This window comes from Leopardus geoffroyi, chromosome D4 (genome assembly GCF_018350155.1).
Source record: "Leopardus geoffroyi isolate Oge1 chromosome D4, O.geoffroyi_Oge1_pat1.0, whole genome shotgun sequence".
NCBI classification, from domain to species: domain Eukaryota; kingdom Metazoa; phylum Chordata; class Mammalia; order Carnivora; family Felidae; genus Leopardus; species Leopardus geoffroyi.
Window position 1 is genome coordinate 88,158,317 of NC_059342.1, and position 17,733 is coordinate 88,176,049.

A 17,733-nucleotide genomic window follows, 5' to 3' on the forward strand; every position below is an offset into this window, starting at 1 on the left:
GCATGCTGAACGACCGGACGGGTTTCTGGTTTGATTGTGCGCCTCGGTCTTGGTGCCTCCCGGCCCGGGCCTGGACCTCCGGGGCGCAGAGCAGCTGTTTCAGGAAGGCAGGTGGTGGGTCGACATGGGAGACGCTCATTACAGCTCCAGGGGAAGGGATGACAAAGCCAAGGGTGGGGGGCTGGAAACGAGAAGAAGCAGGCGAGGGGTTCGCGAGAGGCCAGTCCCGGGACACCTCTCGCGCCACGCACAAAGATGGCGACACAGATCCCCAGTCCCCCCCGCCAATATGGCCGTCCCGAGGGAGCGGCGGGCCTGCGGGGCGGAAGTGACGTAGACGGAAGTCCGGCCGCGGCTTCGCGGCCTGGGAGCGCGGTGCAGAGGTTGGCGGACTGTGAGCGGGGCGATGCCGCGGGCGGCGGGGCTCGGCCGTGCAGCGGCGCTGGGGCCGCTGTTGGCGGCTCACGTGGTGGCGGCGATCGAGCCCATCAGCGTGGGCATCGCCCTCGGGGCCGCGTCCGCCCTCACCGGCTACCTGTCCTACACGGACCTGTACTGCCGCTTCGCCGAGTGCTGCCGCGAGGAGCAGCGGCTCAACGCGTCCGGTAGGGCGGGTCCGCCCGCGAGGGGCGCGGCGCTCACCCTGAGCTGGGGCGGGAGGGAGGACGGACGGGGCCTCGGTCCGGACTCCCGCCCTGCAAGCCGTGCCTGCTGAGACAGTCTGCAGACCGTGGGGGCTCTGCCTAAGTTCCTTCTTAAATGCCTCGGATTCCCTGGGAGTACAGAAAGAAGCTGGAAGCAGCGTGCTCAGCCCTTTGCCCCATTAAGTAGTTTTCAGATGTGCAGCGTGTGCAGCGGCTGCCCAGAAAGCCCACGTTTGGCCCCGGGTTTTCTTACACTTCCGCAGGGGTAGCTGGGGAATAGCACGCAGCGCAGTCCAGAGAGGGCTAATCCTTGGACGAACGAACACGTTCAGCTTCCTTATCAGACACTGGAGTGTTAAGCAGGACATCCATCTAGTCCATTTCCTTGGAAGTGGCATCGTGTGGCTCTGCAACCCGAGGCTGTGCTCCGGGCCAGCCCTGGGGTTTGGCAGACACCCTGCCGGACCGCTTGCTAATAGGTGCCTCTCGCTTTGGCCAGCTGGGGAAAGCGCTGCTTTTCTGGTGCCTGTTTAATGTATATTTTTCTCTCTGTTCTCCGGCTGGCTCCTGCAGCCCTCAAGCTGGAATTAGAGGAGAAGCTGTTTGGGCAGCATCTGGCCACAGAGGTGATTCTCAAGGCGCTGACTGGCTTCAAGAACAATAAAAACCCCAAGAAACCGCTGACTCTGTCCTTACACGGCTGGGCTGGCACGGGCAAGAATTTTGTCAGCCAAATTGTGGCTGAAAATCTTCACTCAAAAGGCCTGAAGAGTAACTTTGTCCACCTGTTTGTCTCGACTCTGCACTTCCCTCACGAGCAGCACATAAAACTGTACCAGGCAAGAGAATCCTGTTATCCTGTCCACCGGCCACTCTGGTCGGGGCGACCTTCACTAACTCTGGCCTCTGCTGCCTCTCTTGGCTTTGGAGTAGCCCGGGGTCCCGCTGAGTTAAGGCACACTCGCCCACGGTAACCCTTTGCTGTTGGCCGAGCTCTCCTGCCACTTTTTTTTTCCTCATTTGGTTCCAAAATGATACAGTGGGACAGGTGACGTTTATTTACATTAAAAGGTGGAGCCAAGAGAGGCCAGGGGACCTGCTCCTTACAGTCTTTCTGGCCTTGTGGCAAGTCAGACCCTTGAACCCAGCTCTCCAAACTCCCACTAGCCACGTTCTGCAGTGACCCAGCGTGTTTGGCATTCGCGTCCCAGCCCTTGGTGGAGCGGAGCAGGTCTCAGACGATGTGTTTGGACACAGCTTCATTTAAGTCTCCCCTGTAATGCAGCATACGCATTGAGCACTCTGTGTTTAGCGCTGTAGACTGGAGGGTTCCCTGCCCCAGCTTCTGTTCCCTTTGTGCCTCCCATCCAAATCCTTGGTGTTGCTTTCTTTCTTCACACGAAAGCTTCGAAGAACTGAATCCTAAGAGATACTTTTTCTTTTGAGATACTCGTCCTACATTTAACTTATAAGTTGTCTGGTAGGGTTCTCATTTAAATCAATGTCGTCCTTGTAAAGGTTAATCGTCTTACTGTTAAGTGGGGGCCTACATAAGAAACAGAAACTGATCGGGACAAGGAATTGAAAGTGGGTGTTTGTGAGACAGGGAAGCTTGCCAAAAAGAAAGAATAAGGGATTTTCGTTTTCCAAATCCTTGGATAAAGAGTTGTATCTCTAGGAATCCAGTGATGGGGTGAGGGTGCCTCTGGAGCCTTTCGTGTCTGGGGGTTGAGGGCTTGTTGCTTGGGTATCTTTGTTTCAGGAACACGTGCTTTCTGGGGAGTGCCACTGCCTTCGTTCGCCGCGTCGGTACAAGGCATTGGTTTGGGGCACTGTGCCAACCTCAGTCCAGTTTCTTGTTCCCCAGTATGTCTGGTGAAATTAACTTGAGGTTTCAGTTCACAGTGAGTGGAAATGATGGGTTAACAGCGAACTGATGACTCTTCATGCCTTTGGCCCTTATTGTACCTTTAAAAAGTCCTCTCCGGCACGTCATTTGAGTTAGGAAAAAAAAAAAAAACGGCTTGACACCCTAGCACCTATCTGCCAGTTTTGACTTTTTATAGACAAAGTTGTGGAAAAGCTGTTCCCCAGTGAGTGGCGGTTGGGAGGCAGTTTCCAAGAGCTCGTTGTTGAATCCCAGAGAGCTCTGATTTTTCATCGTTCGGAGCCTGAGGAACAGGGTCGCACGTGTGCCTCCCCAGGCACATCCTCTGAGCTTCTGTTTCTTTTATGGCTGGTCCAGGACCAGTTACAGGGATGGATCCGGGGTAACGTGAGTGCGTGTGCCAGCTCCGTGTTCATATTTGACGAGATGGACAAATTGCACCCCGGGGTCATCGACGCGATCAAGCCGTTTCTAGACTACTACGAGCAGGTTGATGGCGTGTCTTACCGGAAGGCCATTTTCATGTTTCTCAGGTGAGCGGGAGGGGATTTCTCGGGGGCACGCAAGCCGTTCTTCTAGTGCTAGAAGGAGGCCCCGGCAACCATCAGGATTCTGTTGCCGAGGGACAGAGGTGCCTGGCAAAAGTGAATTGGTGACTTCTGTTACTTTGGGGTTGCTACTCTCAGCATGGCAGTTGCGGGTGGGAGAAAAATGAATGAAATTATTGCTGATAACAGGCAATTTCATTACCTGCACGTGTCTCTGAGGGTAAAAAGTCAGTACGGGGCGGGGGGCGGGGGGGGGCGGCGGCGCCTGGGTGGCTCAGTTGGTTGAGCATCCGAGTTCAGCTCAGGTCATGGTCACAGGGTTTGTGGGCCCGCGCCCCGCATCGGGCTCTGTGCTGACAGCTCAGAGCCTGGAGCCCGCTTCGGATTCTGGGTCTCCCTCGCTCTCTCTGCCCCTCCCTCGCTTGTTCTCCGTCTCTCTCTGTCTCAAGTAAAAAACTTAAAGAAAAAAAAAAAAAGTTTAAGCCTCAGAGCATACATGTTGCTTGATTTAGACCCAGAATCTTAACGTGTGATTTTACTCTGCTTTGGCACGTGCAGCAATGCCGGTGGGGACCTCATAACTAAGACCGCCCTTGACTTCTGGCGGGCAGGAAGAAAGAGGGAGGACATCCAGCTGAAGGACCTGGAATCCGTGCTGTCCGTCGGAGTCTTCAACAATAAACACAGTGAGTCCCCCAGGCTCCCCGTGACCCTGCCAGCACAGCCTCCTCTCTCTTCAAGCCTTCCACGAAGCCACCGAATCCGTGAAGTAGGGACTTTTCCTTGGGGCCTCCTGTAATAGAAGCCAGTTAACAGGGGGTGACCAACAGGTGCCTCTGTCAGGCTTGTCCCACCTTCATGAGAAGAGAATCTCGACGGGTGAAGACAAGAAGGACGTACCGCGGGTCGGGATAACCACATGGGCCCCGTAGGAGCAGTGAGCTGGGCCAGGTGACAGTGACGGAGACGGGGGGGACCCAGCTGTGTCTTGCTTTGCAGGTGGCCTGTGGCGCAGCGGGCTGATAGACAGAAACCTCATCGACTACTTTATCCCCTTCCTCCCCCTGGAGTACAGACACGTGAAGATGTGTGTCCGAGCCGAGATGAGGGCCCGCGGGTCGGCCGTAGATGAGGACATTGTCACCAGGGTGGCAGAGGAAATGACGTTTTTCCCCAAAGGCGAGAAAATCTACTCAGACAAGGGCTGTAAGACTGTGCAGTCACGGTTGGATTTTCACTGACCTCTCATCCAGGCGGGGGAAGAGGCTCCCCCGGGAGCTCAGCAAGCGAGGGCCTTGCCCTTCCGGAAGCACTTTGAAGACTCCTTCGGGGTTTGCACATTTGCACCTGTGGACTTTCGGGATCTAGAAGTTTCTAAGAGCTGAGTTTTGAAAAGACGCCGATCTGGTGAGTGCGCCTGTCAGTTTGGACCAGACGGCAATCCATCTGTCAACTGCGGTGGAAGATGAACTTTTAAAATCCCTCCCCTCACTTACTGACCTTGACGGAAGTGCCTTGCAAACAGCTGTGTGCGTGAGACCTCCCCTTCCACCCCCCCACCACCCCCCCCCCCCCCCCCCCCCCCCGCCCCCAGCACCTGTTCCAGGTGCTCTAGAAGCTGCTGCTCTAACTCAAGGAGTCCCAGGGCCCCTGCGCAATTCGGGGAGCTTTTGGTTTGCACCTGCTAAGAACCTGCTCTGTTCCTTTGCACAGAGAGTGTCCATTGGCTTGAAGTATTTTCAGTTAAAATCGGTGGCACCCTCGGGCACAGGGTCCTGTGGCGATGTGGGCCTGCACACCGAGCCTTCTCAGCCAGGTGACCGGCCTGCCTGCGGTGTGGGGTCTCCATCCGAGGCCTCTCCAGCAGACCGGGACAGGTGGCCTCTCAGGCTCCTGGAATTCCTTTGCCGTCATTTGGTATCGACCCCACCTTCCCTGTACCCCCTTCTCCTGAACTAGATTTGTCCCCAACCATATGTCATCACTAGGGTGAGATCAGAACGAGACCGTGAGTTGTGAATTTGAGGCCTTGGTTCCCGTGGTGAAACGTTTGTCTGTTACAATGTATGCGTGGGCCAATCTGTCACTTTGCTCCAGAGAACCATTTGGAATCCGTGGGACGTGCTCAGGCTCCGTGGACGACACGGGCCACTGAGTGGTCAGCTTGCAGGCTCTGCGTTGCCAAAGAAGCCTTAGGTATCGCACACCAGAAACGCTAGGGTTTTCAAAGATACGTATATTTTTTATAATGTTTTTACTCGCAAATCTTAGATGATAGAAAAACGTATAGGACATAGCTCATTTTAAAGCATGGGAAAGGACACGAGATGCAATAATTGTCTATTCCTTTATCAGAAACTCTTAGCAAAAACAGTTGCGTTTTTGTTACGAGGTGCGTGGTCAGACATGGTCACGGATGCAGATCAAACAAGGTCAGTGTAAAGCAGCTGGTCCTGGGTGTCATCTGAGGACACCCTAAATGGCAGCACCAGGCTGGGCTGCCCTGGCCGCCGGGAAATAAGGCGGATTCCAGCCGGTGTGAATCGTGCGTGTCATAACTGCAGTGCACCTGCAGACACGTGATAAGAACGACGTGCAGCAAATTTATGTGTACAATTTAAACGAATGTCTTCATGACCCCGGAGGGCCTTCTGGAGGGTCACATTTAGCCTTTTAAAAATGCCAAGGCTTAACATTTTGAGTACGTGTTCTCGAACTGGAGCCCAGTGACATCTCTTTCCTAGCCCCGCAAGCGTCTGGCCAGGCAGAGACGGAGATCTTCCCTGTTGACAGTGACGCAACTCCCTGGACACGTGTGGGCCACCTTTGGACTGCGGTTACTGATTTGTCACCTGAAGAGGGAGGCCACGGTTGACCACAGCCCAGCCTCCCTCACCCTGTGTAGGATGCAGACGAGGCCTTGAATTGACCTACTGAAGAGAAAATAAAGACTAAATTTTATCATGTGACGTGTTATTTGCAGACTTTTTCCCCCCTAGTTTCTTTGGGAACCCTGAGAAGTTGGAGCCTGGGAGAAAGGCTGTCGGGCGACTCGGGTGTCTCACCACACCCTGGACATGCTGGAGGGTAGTCTTTGCATCAGACAGAATTTACCTTAAAGGCTGGTATCTCCAAACAGAGACACTTACGTGGGGTTCGGTGATGGGTTATACGCCCTGTTTCCACGGGTGAAAATGCCAAGAACAGCTGGACTTATTCCTAGCAAATATTTTCTCCTGAAATTAACATAGGAAGGAAATTGAGGGGTGGGGTGGGGGGGGAACGTGACTCGGTGCTGACACTCTGAACTCGAACCAGGCCGGGCTCAGATCAGTAAACCAGAACTGGTAAACAGCGAAACCCCAGTTAAGCTAACCAGGGTCTGCTCGATCGCACTGCACCTGGCCTCCTGTCTGTCAGGGAATCGTTAACGCCGATCCTCTTTCCAGGACTGAGGACAAGTCAGCTACTTTCTAGAAAGTTCAAACCCTCTTCGTCAGCATCCCACCCAGTCCCCTCATCTCTCAGTTGAAGGTGGTCAAGTCCTGAGACTGGACTTCCCAGATCTGGTTTCCAGCCAAGAGTGGTTCCCGCTCCAGCCTGTCCTGCCTCATCTACAAAGAATGAACTTGCCAAATTAAGTCAGGGGACCCCTGTGTTCCCCGAGCCAGGGACCCCCAGGTGCTGGGGCTGCCGGCTTAGAATGATGAGCCCCACCTGGGACTCCTGGGGACAGGACAACAGGCCAGCTTCTGATCCACATCAAGAACCTTCCAACACGTGCAGCCGTCCCTAGGAGGCCTGGATGCCCTTAAAGGGCCTCCGTGCAGGTCAGGTACCTGGAGGCAGAGGAGTCCTGGGGCAGCAGGGGGCCCTCCAGTCCTCTGGGCCTGAGAAAAACAGCCGGTGAGCACTGCTTGGGCGCCACACCCCACAGGAACTCCGCCCACCAGCAGGCACACATGCGCGTTGCAAACACCAAGGGCCGTCTAGTCTCCCGTGCCCTGTACGCCCGCCTGGTGCCTCAGCTGGGGTTGTGTCTCGAGACTTGAACCCCACGACTGGGTGTCAGGAGCTCCATGAACCCCACAACAGTGCGGTCCCCGGTGCAGCCGAGCAAAGAGCCAGAGCCGCACGGATCCAGATTCCCCGCGCGAGCCTTCACTCCAGCCCGCACTGCGCCTCTTAGGTCTCAGTTCATGGCTGAAGCACCAAAGACCTACAGCGAGCGGGCTTTTGTCTCCTTTAAAGATGCACTCGCAAATTACACACCATTTTATTGTAAAATGGTAGCTCTTTGTAGTTATAAGTAAAAATACTGTTCTCAGGATCGGGGTGGGTGGGGAAGGGGGCAGCTACGCTTTCCTAAGAGGTTTTGGGAATTCTCATTGAACAACCAAAACCTGTAATGAGGATGGTTTTTAAAAATATGGGGCGCCTGGGTGGCGCAGTCGGTTAAGCGTCCGACTTCAGCCAGGTCACGATCTCGCGGTCCGGGAGTTCGAGTCCCGCGTCGGGCTCTGGGCTGATGGCTCAGAGCCTGGAGCCTGTTTCTGATTCTGTGTCTCCCTCTCTCTCTGCCCCTCCCCCATTCATGCTCTGTCTCTCTGTCTCTCTCTGTCCCAAAAATAAATAAACGTTGAAAAAAAAAAAAATTAAAAAAAAAAATATGGCAAAACTTGCCAGACAACATATGGCTCATTCGGGAATGGAAAACAGGGAGGGGTCTTCCTTTGTAAAGCTGAATGGCAACTGACAAGCTGGAAATATTTTTATTGCAAGGAAACTCTGTCTCTCGCGAATGTTCACAATGTTACCGAGATCAAAACCCTTGGAAAGGGTACTTAAGGCTTATCTGTGAGGGGCCTCAGTGGGTCCTCCTTTTTTAAAATTTTTTTAAATTTATTTTTGAGAGAGAGCATGGGCAGGGGACAGGCAGAGACGGGGAGAGAGAATCCCAAGCAGGCTCTGCACTGTCCGCGAGGAGCCCAACAGGGGGCTCGAACTCACGAACTGCGAGATCACGACCTGAGCTAAAATCAAGAGTCGGCCGCTTAACTAAGGCACACAGGCGCCCCCCCACGTGTGTCCTCTTACATACTTTCCCTGTATCCAAACACATCATTGCCCCCTTGCGATGGTCATCCTGTGACAGGTCTGATCACAGCTCCAGCCTTGGTCCCCGGTTCTGCCATGCTAGGGACCGTGTGCCAAGGACCCAGCCTTGGGCTTCTTTTCAGTAAAGACATCGGTGTCTAGGATATGATGACGGGAACTTCGAAAAACACGTAAAGCCAATAACATAGAGTCTGAAAAGTTTCTCATAAGGTTAAAAACATTTTAAATAAAGTTACCACATTTTCAGTAAAACTTAGACATCCTTCCTTGAAACAGAAACACTTGAAATTAAAACATGATTTTTTAAAAAATCATGAGCCCTCGTACGAGTGGACGGGGAGCTGGCCGCTGCCACCGCCTCGGAAGGCTCTGGGGCTGTTCCGAGGTCCGTGATCTGTAGGGGGTGACGCCCGGAGGCCCCGATGGATGAAAACTGCTCAGGAAGGTTCCCGTTCGGTCCAGCAGGAAGCATGTGCTCTGTCCTCCTCCAGGGCACGGGGCCAAGCGCCGAGTTCCCTCTCCTCCAACTCGAAGCAGTCAGTCGTCGTAGTAGTAATCTAACTTGGTGAACACAGTTTTGCAGCCTTTGTCGGAGAAAACTCTCTCCTCTTTGGGGAAAAATGTCATCTCCTCAGCCACTTTGGTTACAATGTCCTCATCGATTTCAAAGCCTCGGGACTGCATTTCAACTCTGATGCACATTTTTAGGTGTTTGTATTCCAGGGGGAGGAAGGGAACAAAATAATCAATGAGATTTCGGTCAATTAAGCTGCTATGCCAGAAGCCACCTGGGAAAAAGAAAAAGGTGCTGTTCATCCATCGTCCACCTGCCCACCCAGCCATCCGACACACATCCGCCGGGCGTCCAAGGGGTGCCGGACCCGGAGGTGGAGCCTGTGGTCCACGGGGGGCAGATGTAACCCGGGGGTGTGCCCACGGGCGAGACCGAGCGGTGATGCCTCCACGAAAGCAAAGCAGGGGTGACGTGGCACCTTAGCCTCGGGCTCAGGGGAGGCCTCTCCGATGGGCTGACAGATCTGAAGCGGGAGAGAGGCCCGCCAGCCCAGGGTGCCGGCAACAAGCTGAGAGGCAGAGCGGAGCGCGGAGGGACATGGTTCCCAGGCTGGCAGGGTTTCAGAGAAAGCACAAGGGGAGAGGAGTCCCAGGAGAGGACCAGCCACTCCCCTACTTGGGGAACTTGGGACTCACTGGGCTTTCGGCGGCTGGATCGACAACAGGACAGAAACCTACCACCACTGCCCACACGTCCAGACCACACGGCGCATCTGGGGACGGAGAACTGGAACCCTCAGAGCGATACAGTGTGAAGACGGTGCCCTGTTGCGGCCGCAGGGCACAGACTTTGCTGTGTGTTTTCACCCAGGGCGAGTGTGGGGCCCGCACCCGCCCTGTGACCCATGCACGTCCCCTCCTGGACTCCCGGGAGGGCCCAGCACACACGCACCCCCTCCCGACCATACGGCACCCGCTGGGTCACACCCCGCACTCCTCCAAGTGACCCGTTTCCCTTCCACTTTGCCGCTGAACTCCGGTGCCTCAATCCTGGTCTGTGACACCAATTCCAACGTGTGGGCTTTTTTCCCCACACCCCCAAACAATTCTCCAACAGGGGCTGGGTGAGCTACAATTTCAGCTCAATACAGGAACCTAACTCGTGAACAGCCAGATGGAAGAGACAGGGAATGCAGAAGGGACTGGAAGCTTCCAGGCCCCTCCCAGATCTCCATGTGTTCACCCTGGAAGCTCTCCGAACCCCAACCTGCCAGGTTTTTATGGAGGCTTCATTACATGGGCACAACTGACTAATTCACTGGCTGCTGGCAACGGATTCCACCTCCAGCCCCTGCCCCCTCTGGTTCCCCGGCATCAGGGGGTGGGACTGAGAGTTCCAACCCTCCAGTCACATGGTTGGTTCCCCTGGAAGCCAGCCCCGTGCCCTTTAGATGCTTCCCAAAAGTCCCCTCATTAACGCAAACTCAGATGTGGTGGACCGGGGTTTGTTATGAATATCAAGACACCTTTATTACTTAGGAGGTTCCAAGTGTTTTCAGGGCCAGAAGCAGAGACAAAGGCCAAATACGTGTTTCTCCTCGTAACGCCCAGTGCCACAACCGGACTATATGCTTTCCCTTCCCAGCAATGCTTTGCACACGACTGGTGCTCAGGAAAGACCTCAGTGCCTGGATGGGGTGGAGTCTGGCCGTGGGAAAGAACAAAACCAATGGCCGAGCAGGGTGGGACAGCTCATTTCCTGAAGGCCCTCTCTGCAGCCAGGCAAGCTCTGGGTCCCCGGGAGAGCCCAGAGCCAGCAGACAGGGCCAGTGCCCTCAGGGGTTCACAGCCCCACAAGCCAGCAACGGGACGACTTCAGATAGTGCCGGGGGGTGGGGGGTGGGGGGTGGTGCTGTGAGCACCGAGATGGGGCGAGTGAGCACGGAGGACAGGCTACCGTGCCATTGTGGGCCGACGAGGCCGGGCTGAGGAGGTGACGTCGGCGGAGCCCGGACTAGAACCTGACCACAGCCAGAGCATTCTGGCGGAACAATGACCTCAGTCTCTTTCCAAACCATCTACGGACCACTCCCCAGTGGGTCCCCTCAGCCTGAGCGCCCCGCTGGAACCCCACTGGACCGGCCAGCCATCGGCTCCGCATCTCTGCAGGGGCGCCCTGCTCACTGTCCACGCCCATCTCCCTCCCAGCCCCACAAACCTGCGACTCCACGGCCTGTCCCCCTAAGGGGCACGACCACCCGTCTCATTGCTCCAGCCGGACCCTTGATTTGGGGCTCTCCCATTCCCACACCAATCCTTTAGGAAATCTTATTCCACCTTCTGAGGGTTTCGACCTTCAACACGCATCCTAATCACAGCATGTCACCCCACCCGGCTCACTGCTAGCACGCGGGTCCAGGCCACAGCTCCCGCCTGGGGTCCCTGCCCCCACTGCCTTTAGTCTATGCTCCACCCAATGGCCAGCATGGTCCTGATAAACTAAGTCTGGTCATGTCACTGCTCAAAACACTCCAGCAGCTCCCTCCTCCACTGGGAGTCAAACCCAAGGCCTGCCCGAGGCCCCCCCCCATCCCGGCCTTTCGTGACCAGCACCCCCAGTGCCAAGACTTGCCTCTTATCCGACCCCCTTTTCTCCCTTATTCATCCTGGACTGCCACAGTGACCCTGGGCACACCCCCACCTCAGTGCCCTTGCGTGTGCTGTTCCCTCTGATGGAATGCTCTTCCCTGTGGTGCCCACGTGGCTCACTCCCGCAGTCCTCGGGTCAGCTCACATGTCACCCTCACAGTGAGCCGTCCTTGACCACTCTATTAAAACCACCACCCATCCTCATTCCAGCACCCCCAAGCCCTCTTTATGGACTTAACTTTTTATCTGTTGGGGATGGAAAGGAAGATACATCTCTGCCTCTATATAGATAACAGATATCCCATCATCTGACACATTTCCTGGTGTATTATCATTAGGATATAAAACTCCATGAGGATAAAGATTTGTTTTTGTTCACTGTTGCGTCCCCAGTTCTGGGACCAGTGCCTGCCACCTAGTAGGAGCTCAGTATTTGCTGAATGAATGAATGAATGAATGAATGAGTTCAGCCATCTGCCTGAGGCCACAGTCAGTAAATGGCTGAGCTAGGTCCGCCTCATCCTGAAGCTTATACTCTGGGACCCTTTGTAACCTCCCGCAATGTGGGTTCTAGGCAACTGGCCTCATCTTGCTGAAGCATTTAGGCTAAGGCATCTGCTGCGTGTGCTCATACTGTTTGGCTCGCCAGAGAACCAGTTAACATGTTACAAAATATCCTGTCTTGGGGCGCCTGGTGGCGCAGTCGGTTAAGCGTCCGACTTCAGCCAGGTCACGATCTCGCGGTCCGTGAGTTCGAGTCCCACGTCAGGCTCTGGGCTGATGGCTCAGAGCCTGGAGCCTGTTTCCGATTCTGTGTCTCCCTTTCTCTCTGCGCCTCCCCCATTCATGCTCTGTCTCTCTCTGTCCCAAAAATAAATAAACGTTGAAAAAAAAAAAAAATATCCTGTCTTCCATCAGTAATATTCCAGCTACACAAATGGACATGAACACCCCATACTGTCCAAGTATCTCTGCAGCAATATCGACTTCTTGTTTCAAAGAACTTCTGCTCTCTAAGCTCAAGAAGGAACCTGAACAGAGCAGGCTCAAATGGTAATAGTCCACCCGCATGGCTCACAGGTTACCCGGTGAGTCATTCTGCATCATGGGGACTTCCCACCTCTGACGGTTCAAGGTCAAAGGTGTGTGAGGTCACTGGAAGAGCCGTGAACTTGGTAGCGAAAAGATCAGGCTCTGCAATCAGAGCCACTGAGCAGGCTGTGCGCCTTGGGCAAGCGGCCCTCTTTTGAGCCTGTTTCCTCACCTATAAAATGAGGAGGATGACAGTTTCTACCCCACGAGGTCACCGTGAAGATAAAGGAAATGGGCAGGTGGAGTGCAGAACGCAGGCCCACCCGCTATTCGGCCGTTATGCTCGTGCACAGAACCTCAAGAGTTCTGGAGCAACACACAGAAAGAGGGACCGGACCAGTCCTCTCTTTCGGAGGCGCCCACAGCGGCCTTCCCTGCTCAACGACCTGCTTTTCTCCTACAAAGGAAAAGGATTAAACTAAAGAAAACCGGGAACCAATCTTTAAGACCTGGGAGATCAAGAATGTCCCTCTTTCTTTAAAAGAGCACTTGGTTGGGGCGCCTGGGTGGCGCAGTCGGTTAAGTGTCCGACTTCAGCCAGGTCACGATCTCGCGGTCCGCGAGTTCGAGCCCCGCGTCAGGCTCTGGGCTGATGGCTCAGAGCCTGGAGCCTGTTTCGGATTCTGTGTCTCCCTCTCTCTCTGCCCCTCCCCCGTTCATGCTCTGTCTCTCTCTGTCCCCCCAAAAATAAATAAACGTTGAAAAAAAAATTTTTAAAAGAGCACTTGGCAAACGGAAGAGTGTATGAGAGTCCCCTGGAGTTTAACACGGCCTCCGCTCAGAAATCCTGACTCGGAAAGGTCTGGGGAAGGGACTGAGAATTTGCATTTCGAGCCAGCTCCCAGGCGACGGTGAGGCTGACCATCTAAGACTTCGGGACGCAGGGTCACGCACGGGAGGGGTCAGTGCCGGCTGGCCTGGCCACACTTACTGTTCTTGTTGTTGAAGGCTGACACAGACAAGGCCGGTTCCATGTCTTTGAGCTTGATCTCTTCCCTCTGCTTTCCGCTTCTCCAGAAATCTAAAGCCACGTCTGTGATCCTTTCTGCCCCCGCATTGCTGCAACAGAATTCCCGTGAGTGAGGACTGGGTTCTATCCCGGAGCCCACGGACTCGGGGCCGGAGTGCTTCAATCGTGTCCCAGCCCTGGCCTTACCTGAGAAATATGAAGATGGCTTTCTGGTAGGAGACCCCATCCACGTGGTCATAATAGTCGAGGAAAGGCTTGATGGCATCTATGAGGCCAGCGTGCATCTTATCCATTTCATCGAATATGAAGATGGACCTTGCACAGGCGCTCACGTTGCCACGAATCCACAACTGTAACTGATCCTGAATTACAGAGGGGAGAAGCCAAGGCGAAGTTCTCAGCAGGTGCAACGGAAAACAACCGGCATGAGCCTTAGTGCTACGACGGCCGCACTTACAGAGCGTTTACTGTGTGCCTGGCACTGTGCTCAGAACTTTACACACACAAGCTCTTTGCTTCCTCCCCACACCTCCGTGCAGTGGGCACGACCATACCCGTTTCACAGATCGGGAAACTGAGGCATACAGCTTCGTCATCTCGCCCAAGATTATAAAATTAGGATGCGGGAGAGCTGGGATCTGAACTGTGCCCTGCCTGGTTCCAAAGCCCCAGGTTGGTTAGAATTCCTGTGCTGTGAGATCATGACCATGCTGCGTCATTGAGTTGCTGGTCCCTGTCATTAAAATGGCGGTGTTAGGGGCGCCTGGGTGGCTCAGTTGGCTGAGCTTCCGACTTCAGCTCAGGTCACGATTTCACGGTTCGTGAGTTCGAGCCCCGTGTCGGGCTCTGTGCTGACAGCTCAGAACTTGGAGCCTGCTTCGGATTCTGTGTCTCCCTCTCTCTCTGCCCCTCTCCCGCTCACGCCCCGCTTCTCTCAAAAATAAACAAACATTGAAAAAAAGAAGAAGAAGAAGGCAGAGACCAAGTGATCTGTTCTGACCATTAGTCCTAAGACTAGGTGCTTCCTTTCCCCAGCGGGGACGGTAAGGAACACGGGCTCCTTTAAGCGACGCAGCAGAACTCCAGAGCATACGCTCTGGGATGAGCACGGGGAGGTAACACTCTTGAGTTTCCGGAACAATGCCTAGGAGGTTTCGCAAATAAATCTGCCTAAACAGAAACATTCCGTGAGAGCATAGATACTTCTTTCAATCCTAAGCAATAAAGGAAAAACAAAAAACCAAAAACCCCATTAATCAGAAATCTGAGCTACGGTTCTATGTAGTGCTTTCCTACACAGAGCCCCAGGTGAATAGGAGGAGGAATTAGTTGTTTTCTTTTTTTTTTTTTTTTTTTCCAACGTTTATTTATTTTTGGGACAGAGAGAGACAGAGCATGAACGGGGGAGGGGCAGAGAGAGAGGGAGACACAGAATCGGAAACAGGCTCCAGGCTCTGAGCCATCAGCCCAGAGCCCGACGCGGGGCTCGAACCCACGGACCGTGAGATCGTGACCTGGCTGAAGTCGGACGCTTAACCGACTGCGCCACCCAGGCACCCTGGAATTAATTGTTTTCTGAGGAGGACTCTGCAAGTTACAACATACGTCTTGACTGCTTCGGATTTTGGATTTTGCTTGGCTACTGTGTTCCGTGCGTCCTTACCTAACCTACGCGGTAATTCTGCTCTTATAGGTAGGGACCAGCCTCTATTTACAGAGGAGGAACCAGAGCAGAGGTGAAGTGACTTGCGTGAGGCAAGTGACTGTTTTAACCAGGACGTACTCAGGGCTTTTAGGCTCCAACAGCCAAGGTTTTTCCACTCTGTTACTCCAATTTATAGGCAACGACATACGACACACACATACTGAGCACTCGCTAAGGGGCAGACACTGCTCTAAGCACTATTCACGTAACGTTTTATTGCCATCTCCCCAAACCCATCAAAGCAGCTACTATTGCAATCTCCATTTTACAGCTGAGGGCATTAAGGCACAGAGAAGTCAAGTAACCTGCCCCAAGTCACACAGCTATTAAGTGGTGGAACCTGCCTGCTAACTACGAGCACCCATTCATCACACAATCAGTCTGGAATGGTTCCTAGTTTTAGCACTGCAAGGCTCACGTGCCAGGATCCCCTGGAGCGCTGGAGACCCTGACGTTCAGCCAAGCAGAAGGGAAAACAAGCGTTCACAGGCGCGAGGGCTAAATATCTGCCTCGCTCACCTTGCAGGTTTGTGACACGCGTTAAAAAGGCAAGAATGGACATGTATCTGAAGGTTCGTGTGGCAGGCAGCATGTTACAAGCTCGACAGAGCTCAGTGATTTCTCACAACCACGCCTTACAGAGAAGAACCTGGCTCTCAGCTCAGGGGACAGTCCCCAGACTACATAGCTGGCAGGTGGGAGAGTTAGGACTCACATCTAGGCATGTCTGTTGCCAAAGTCCAGGCTGTTTACCAGCGAGTTAAACCGTAAAAGCAGTTTGCGACACTTTAGCTAAACCGCCTTAGGCCTTTCTGGAAACATTTCCTCTTTTACGACCTGAGTTAGATGCGATGATCTTTAGCTTGGATTTGATCACGTCCATCTCTAAAATCCCACGACTCCCCTTCCTAAAATAAATAGCATGCTGAGCCTGTTTTCACTAGCAACCGTCACAAAGCTCTGACGGTATTAACTGCTCCACCTCAAACTCCCCCGAACGTCCACACCTTTCAGAGGGGAACAGGCGCAGGCAGCCGTCTTCCCGGCTCATTCATTCCAACACGCAATTCCCGCGTTCCACCCCACAGCCAAGAAACCCCGGAAACCCAGCATCATCCAGGAAGGATTCCAAAATTCCGCTCTTGCCTTATACAGGGTGATGTTGGAGGCGTGTGGGAAGTGCAGTGTGGCCACAAACAGGTGGACGTAGTCACTGTTCAGACCACCCTCGTAAATATTCTCCGCGATGATCTTGCTAACGAAATTTTTGCCGGTGCCCGTCCACCCGTGCAGAGAGAGCGTGAGAGGTTTCTTCGGCTTCGGGTTGCTTATGAAGCCAGACACAGCATTCAGGATGACTTTCTTTGCAAGATGCTGTCCAAAGAGCTTGCTGTCCAGATCCTTCTGCAGCGCTGGGAAAAACAAAGCCGGTCAGGGACGGGGTGTCCGTGTGTCTGGCGAAATCTAGCCCAGGGTTACAGGCGCCCGTGAAAGCCAGCAAGGCCAGCTCAGCTCTCGGAGCACCTTGTGAAACGCGGAGGTACGTCAGCACCGGGTCCCCGGGGGTGGCCGGGGCGGGGGGGAGGGGAGGACGGGAGGGCTCGAGGCCCTCCCCCTGCTAGCCCTGCCCATTCCCTGCGCCCCTCACCCCAGCTCTGCCCCTCCCCGGGCACCGCCCGGACGGAAAGGGTTGCGGATCGGCAGCCCGAGCTCCCACCACCCCTCCAGGAAGGAGCGAAACTCTCGGCGGAGGAAGCGGCCCGGGCCGCAGCTCGCTGCTCGGCTCTCCGACCAACCCCGGTCCGTCGTGGTCGTGGTCGTGGTCGGGAGCCCGGCGCCACCCCGCCCGGGCCGCTCCGGCTTCGGGTCCCGGCCCCGCCCCCGCCCCCCGTCCTACCCTCCCTGCTGAGGCTCCGCTTCTGGCCGCAGCACTCCGCGAAGAGGCAATAGAGGCGCGGGTAAATGTAGCCGGTGAGGACGCCGGCCAGGGCCAGTCCCAGGCTGATGGGCTCCACCGCCCGCACCGCCAAAGGCGCCAGCAGCAGCAGGCCCAGCGCGGCCCGGCCCAGCTTCATGCCCGGACCCGCGCCGCCCGCGCGTTCTCGCGCCTGCCCCGGACCCGCGCCGCTGCCAGACCGCGCTTCCGGTTCCTCCCGGGCGCGGCCGCCATCTTTGTGCGGGGCGGGTCTCCTCGCGCCGCTGTGGCCACCATCTTTGTGAGGGGCGGGGCGCTTTCTTGCTTCCGGGAGGTGAAAGACGGAGGCCGCTGCAGTCCATGAAAAAAAAAAATTGGGGGGGGGGGAGGGGGGCGGTGCGGAATAATTTTAGATCTACAGAAAAATTGAGAAGATAGTACAGAGAGGTCCTATATATCCTCCCACATAATTTCCCGTATTAACATATTAATGTGTTAACATTTGTTAAGATTAGCGAACCTATATTGATACAACTAAAGCGTTTCCTTAGTTTTTACCTAATGCCCTGTATCTGATCTAGGATCCTGTCCCAAGATACCACGTTATATTTAGTTTTCATGTCTCCTTAGGCTCCTCCTGTTTCTCAAACTCTCCTTGGGTTTGACGACCTTGACAGTTTTGGGGAGTACT

General features: G+C 54.6%; 3 protein-coding genes and 1 long non-coding RNA gene across 6 annotated transcripts in view; 2 read left to right on the plus strand and 2 right to left on the minus strand.

Moving 5' to 3' along the window:
* Nucleotides 1-338: 338 nt before the first annotated feature.
* TOR1B (torsin family 1 member B) lies at nt 339-6,049 on the plus strand. Of its 2 annotated transcripts, none has more exons than XM_045468922.1 (5): nt 339-605; nt 1,218-1,483; nt 2,890-3,065; nt 3,639-3,766; nt 4,080-6,049. In XM_045468922.1, exons 1-5 carry the CDS (start codon nt 407-409, stop codon nt 4,319-4,321), a joined length of 1,011 nt encoding a protein of 336 aa, XP_045324878.1. In that variant the 5' UTR covers nt 339-406; the 3' UTR covers nt 4,322-6,049. The 2 variants fall into 2 exon arrangements, with proteins under 2 accessions (XP_045324878.1, XP_045324879.1); XM_045468923.1 differs by having other exon boundaries at nt 342-605; nt 4,156-6,049.
* Nucleotides 5,289-7,507, minus strand: LOC123593285. Its single transcript, XR_006710232.1, has 2 exons — nt 6,513-7,507; nt 5,289-6,481 (listed from the first exon to the last, which is right to left on the minus strand). It is a non-coding gene; the product is annotated as an uncharacterized LOC123593285 (long non-coding RNA).
* Nucleotides 7,508-8,404: 897 nt separating this feature from the next.
* Nucleotides 8,405-17,305, minus strand: TOR1A (torsin family 1 member A). 2 transcript variants are annotated; one of them, XM_045468924.1, is made up of 5 exons: nt 17,025-17,305; nt 16,274-16,539; nt 13,609-13,784; nt 13,384-13,511; nt 8,405-8,986 (listed from the first exon to the last, which is right to left on the minus strand). In XM_045468924.1, exons 1-5 carry the CDS (start codon nt 17,200-17,202, stop codon nt 8,736-8,738), a joined length of 999 nt encoding a protein of 332 aa, XP_045324880.1. In that variant the 5' UTR covers nt 17,203-17,305; the 3' UTR covers nt 8,405-8,735. The 2 variants fall into 2 exon arrangements, with proteins under 2 accessions (XP_045324880.1, XP_045324881.1); XM_045468925.1 differs by having other exon boundaries at nt 8,405-8,889; nt 17,025-17,298.
* USP20 (ubiquitin specific peptidase 20) overlaps nt 16,539-17,733 on the plus strand; it is a 53,035-nt gene continuing 51,840 nt past the window's right edge. Inside the window, exon 1 of the mRNA XM_045468921.1 lies at nt 16,539-16,667. The gene's annotated coding sequence lies outside the window, so the exon portion shown is untranslated. The remainder of the gene's footprint in view (nt 16,668-17,733) is intronic.

Bases quoted from the DNA above. Each gene is read 5' to 3' on its own strand.
- TOR1B (XM_045468922.1), top strand. From the start codon at position 407: ATGCCGCGGGCGGCGGGGCTCGGCCGTGCAGCGGCGCTGGGGCCGCTG. The intron at 1,484-2,889 runs GCAAGAGAATCC...TGGCTGGTCCAG, and splicing joins AGCACATAAAACTGTACCAG to GACCAGTTACAGGGATGGAT. The intron at 3,767-4,079 runs GTGAGTCCCCCA...CTTGCTTTGCAG, and splicing joins AGTCTTCAACAATAAACACA to GTGGCCTGTGGCGCAGCGGG.
- TOR1A (XM_045468924.1), bottom strand. From the start codon at position 17,202: ATGAAGCTGGGCCGGGCCGCGCTGGGCCTGCTGCTGCTGGCGCCTTTG. The intron at 13,785-16,273 runs GCAAGAGCGGAA...TCTGTAATTCAG, and splicing joins CCAACATCACCCTGTATAAG to GATCAGTTACAGTTGTGGAT. The intron at 13,512-13,608 runs GTAAGGCCAGGG...ATTCTGTTGCAG, and splicing joins GCCATCTTCATATTTCTCAG to CAATGCGGGGGCAGAAAGGA.